The sequence below is a fragment of the Amphibalanus amphitrite genome, unplaced genomic scaffold (assembly GCF_019059575.1).
Source record: "Amphibalanus amphitrite isolate SeventyFive unplaced genomic scaffold, NRLGWU_Aamphi_draft 000636F_arrow, whole genome shotgun sequence".
Classification (NCBI taxonomy): domain Eukaryota; kingdom Metazoa; phylum Arthropoda; class Thecostraca; order Balanomorpha; family Balanidae; genus Amphibalanus; species Amphibalanus amphitrite.
Genome location: NW_024882130.1, coordinates 108,973 through 113,628, shown reverse-complemented (window position 1 = coordinate 113,628; position 4,656 = coordinate 108,973). Strand labels below are relative to the sequence as shown.

The following is a 4,656-nucleotide window of genomic DNA, read 5'->3' as shown; positions in this document are numbered from 1 at the left end:
AATTGAGGAGTTCGACCATATGGTTGATAAGTCGAGCTCAAGCAATTAAACGGCTGACTAAGATTCAGGATCAGGGCTGCAGCAATCTATCTTTTTTTCGAAGTTCTAGCAGAAGCTCCAGCCATATGCTGAAAATATGTGTTAGAACGAAGCATTAATTTATTTGATATTGACACTGTTTATGATATTTATGTATAGCAGCGATTTACAAACTATCCCCTTTTTTAACGCATTTTATTGTAAAGTTATGTTAGTTTGCTTATGGTTTGTACTATTTACCGGTAAACGGTAGACATTAATGTTTTAGATTCATTGTTTCTTTGTCTGAATTTATGACGACACGCTATCATTGCCATTTATCGCTTGGTGTTGTTGACAGTTGCTTTTACTGTAGACTCATTGCGTGCATAGGTCATGCTGACAACAAATGAGAGAAAATGAACTGCCCCATTAAATTTCTAGGCACAATTGCATTCCCTTTCTCAGAAGGACATGCTTACCTATGCCTCAGTGTTTTTTTTTTCTGTGGATATTGCATAATAACTCTTATTGAACGAAAATGTCGGGTGAAATGTTATCAACCAAAAGATATCCTTTTGTTACAAAGAGTCTGAAGAATTTTAGTAAAGATGACTAAAAGTGCAAACAACAAACAACTTTATTTATAAAATGTTTATTGCTGTATCCAGGCGAGACACATAAAACAAAACGAGCATGTATAAAAATACAAACACCTTCAAAGTATTTTACATGAGCCGTCAATCATTTTACAAAGCAGTCATCGAGCATGCATGCGCCAAGCGTATCATTACAAAAGGCCCCTCATAACACTTCACAGCTATCTCAGCATTTTAACAGAAAAACATTTCTCACAATCTTAACGAGATCATATCAAACACCAATGTCAGGAAAAGATTGTAACACACAAACATGCATAAACAACTGATCACAGCATCCGAATACGAATGCCCCATTTCTTTGCTCCCCTCCCGGGCTGCTGAAATTTTCCCATACGACGCCATCCGGTCCCCGTCCACCAAGTGGCAGGGGCGCGGAAACTACTTTCAGACTGGGGGGGGCACACCATGATAGAGATCAGCCTAGGGTACCCCCAAATTTAGTTTTCTCGCCGGTTTTAGGCCACTTATTTTTCATCCCTTGGTTTTTTCAACAAAAAAGAAAACATTTGCAAAAAAGTGCGATATTCCGTCTTAAAGTTGTGGGGGCACCGCCTCCACGGCCCTAAAGTTAGGGGGGTAAGCTGCCCCCACTGCCCCCCCCGGTTCCCGCGCCCATGCGGCAAGTGGAAAGGAGACGTACGTCTCCACCCTCTCGGTTGCAGTGTGTCGCGTGTCTAGTAGGACCGTTGGCGAGTTGGGCTTCCTCAGATGCTCCTCGAGGCTCGGACCGAGCACCGGGCACTCAGATCACCCACCACCTGCCGATCAGAGAAACTCGCCGTTACGTCGAGTCGTTTTTGCCGCCGTCACCGCCGGCACAATTAATCGACGGCTCGGCTGACACCCGTTCAAAAGGGTTACACCAATTATATCAGATCCATCGACGTCGACACGAGCCAGTTATTAATGGGATCAAGTCACCACTCGAGACGGGAGTGTGGTGTAGAAACGTCTGTAGAAGGCCCACCTGCCCGCCTCGGGGAAGGGAGGGAGATGTCCTATTGACATACTGTCGAAAGGGTTGACTTGAGGTCACTGACACCTAATCCGGGATAGGTTTAATTACCTGGTCATTCGTCAGCAGCCGGGACAGAGCCTCCAACTGTCCACGATGTCCGAGAGAAGCCGGTGATGCTCGATCAGTGACGTAGCCATGTAGTATGACGTCTCACTGGCGTCGGATGTCGGCGCCCGGCCGCCAAAATGTGTCGGATGCAGTTCCGGCGGTGAAGGGCCGAGCGGAAACTCCGTAATTGACTAGATCCCTGTGGGAAAACGATAGACAAAACATCACACCGCGTGCTATGGCGTATGTTTCACCCAATTAACATTTGTCAACTGGTTCTGGTAGCGTTATTTGAAACTTGTCGCTCCTCGCCAATGACTTTCATCTGTGTCGGTCTGACCGTGCGAACCGCGACCAGTTGCGGCGGTGGGCTGCCCCCGACCCTACCGGTACCGAACAGTGCCCCGGTAACCGTTCGTCGCGGCCTCGATAGCTCCCATTTGAAACGGCGGCCGGGCCCGACCGTCTAGGCGGCGACGATGAATGTCCCCGTCCGGTCCCTTCTGACATTCGTCCGGCGAGCAATGAAAGGGACTCGGAGACCCAACCGGCACAAAGGCTCTGATTATAAAAAATCAAAATGGAGGACCGACGAAAAATGCGTCTGGCTTCGGCAGGTACCGACAGGTATTTCACGTGAGATTTACTGTGCCTCAGACTGAATGGGTGTCTTAAATAGTTCAATGGCTGACCAGTGGAGCTGCATAATGACAAGAACGGCACTACCCGTCCACGCCATAGTTACCAATATGACGAATTTCGGCCCGCGACCAATCTTATTCAGCTTTCCCGTCCATGAATCATTTGAACGGCCGCGGTGGTGAACGCCCATGGAAGGGAGGGACGAATCATTCGCCACAATTTCAGCACGTTACTCAGGTGGTTCACAGGTAGTTATTGGCATTGGCGCCCGCTTGACTCAGCCTGCAGTGAGGCATTGGCACAGGACTTTTGACTCCCACGAGTCACGGTCACGAGTGACTCGAGTCTGAAGGCTGTAGCGGAGGGAGAGACCCGACTCCCCTGAGCAGCGAGCGGGCGCGTCCGGCGCCGGCGGCGAGCGTGTCCGAGGGCACAGAGCCGCCGGAAGCCAGGGTTCCCACGGCTAGACGATGACCGGAGCCCGAGTGGCAGTGCCGAGAGGCCAGTTCCGGCCCCCCTGACCACGACCCGTGACGGAGGGGGGGGATGATCACCGACCGGCAGTGGCTGCTCACTCAGCCCGGCCCATCCATCCCCCTTCCTCAATCGGCGGCGCTGCACTCCCTCACAAAACGGATGGACGATCGACCACCAACATCCGACCCGAGCCAATCTTCCCAGGCACTACATTTTACGAAGGTGATGATGGGATAAGTAATACCTAGAATAATATAAATAGCACTGCAGCTAGGTGGAGCTTATTTACGTCACTGATCGCACTAAAAGATAAGCCAGGATTAAGCGATTGAGTCAGTCTCACCTGATGCCGACGGGTGTTCAGGCGCCGGCTGTCACTGGCTGGTCTGCCACCAGGCAATAGCATCCAGTAGCTCCTCGTCCTCCGGGCTGAGGTCCGGCTCCGGCTCCTGACAGCTGAGCTCCTCTCGGAACGCATACTCGGCGGTCATCTGCCCCGTCGGAGTCGGCGACGGCGTGTCTGGACAGGGGTGAGCGGCGCCGAGCGGGTACCCCATCGACTCCGACAGACCCACGCCGCTGTCCACGCTGGCCAGGCTGGAAGGGGTGAGTGTCAGCGGTGACGGCTGACAGGCGACCGGTGAGCTCTGCGGGGTCAGGTAGCCACCCGACTGGTCATCGTGAGCGGGCAGGTAGCCAGGCGGGCTGAGGTAGCCGGTCATCTGGGTCGACACGGAGGGGCTGCCTTCCGTGGGCGGCAGGTACCCGCTGAAGGCTGTCTCCGCCGGCGGGGTCGGGTAGGACGGTGAAGGCTGCTGCTGCGGCGTCAGGCGGCCCTCGGCGTGCTCCTCCAGTTGTCGCTGCAGGCTCTGGATGTACTCCATCGCGCGGCGCAGGGTGTCCACCTTGCTCAGCTTCTTGTTCTTGGCCGCGCCCGGGATGTGGTTCCTCAGGGCCGTGAAGCCGTGGTTGACCTGCTTCACGCGGTTCCTCTCGCGGGCGTTTCGGCGGAGGACGTTGGTCGGCTGTGGAGACGGTACGTAGGAGGAGTACGCACCCCGACGCTTCACGTTTCGTCCTGGAGGGGGTGGCAGAGGCCGACGCGGTCCGCGGGTTGGGTCAGACCGTGACCCGACCGGCGCAGGTGCCAGCAGAACGCACGCGGTAGCCGGCTTTTGGGGGCTGGGCCGAATGGGGACCGTGCCGGTGGTAGACATGATAATAGGACTTTTCTAGTGGAGACCGACTTTTTTAGATCCGTCGATTTTTCTCTTGGTATTCTCAGGATTCCCACGATGTCACGATGTTCTCAGCAGGAATCTTCAGTTCCCGTGGGAAATATCGCCTGTTGACCTCTGACCGCCCGCGCCACACGCCACGCGCCGATGAGTGGAGCGCTACTGGCGGCGCGCCGGCACGCCAGGTCTACTTGTACCCTGGTGATTGGCGACGCTCCGCCCCGCGGCGCGCGCGAGGCACGCGGCGCGGGTTGTGCGGCGCGCGCCCGGCGTGCGCCGACTCTGCCCGTGCCGGCCGCCACTCTGAGAGATGCCAGTTGTGGAGGATTGATTGCAAATGCAGCTAGGATACTGTTATGACAAAAGCTATATGCCTTTGATAATCCCCTGTCACTATTGTTAAAGTCGATCGGCAGAAACTAATGGAACATTGTCAACAGTTCCATGAAAACCGATTCACGTCAATGGCCCTCACTGCTCGTTTCAAGTTGTTCAGCTAAAAACACTTACTTACGTTTTACTTTGATTATTACCCAAATTATCACGCTTAGTT

At 53.7% G+C, this 4,656-nt stretch overlaps 1 protein-coding gene across 1 annotated transcript; it reads right to left on the bottom strand.

Moving 5' to 3' along the window:
* Positions 1-717: 717 nt before the first annotated feature.
* On the bottom strand, positions 718-4,274 carry LOC122363712 (achaete-scute homolog 1-like). The gene is made up of 3 exons (XM_043333258.1): positions 3,209-4,274; positions 1,747-1,945; positions 718-1,438 (listed from the first exon to the last, which is right to left on the bottom strand). The coding sequence occupies exon 1, from the start codon at positions 4,080-4,082 to the stop codon at positions 3,240-3,242; it is 843 nt and encodes a 280-aa protein (XP_043189193.1). The 5' UTR covers positions 4,083-4,274; the 3' UTR covers positions 718-1,438; positions 1,747-1,945; positions 3,209-3,239.
* Positions 4,275-4,656: the final 382 nt, after the last annotated feature.

Coding starts and splice junctions, on each gene's coding strand:
- LOC122363712 (XM_043333258.1), bottom strand. CDS start 4,082: ATGTCTACCACCGGCACGGTCCCCATTCGGCCCAGCCCCCAAAAGCCG.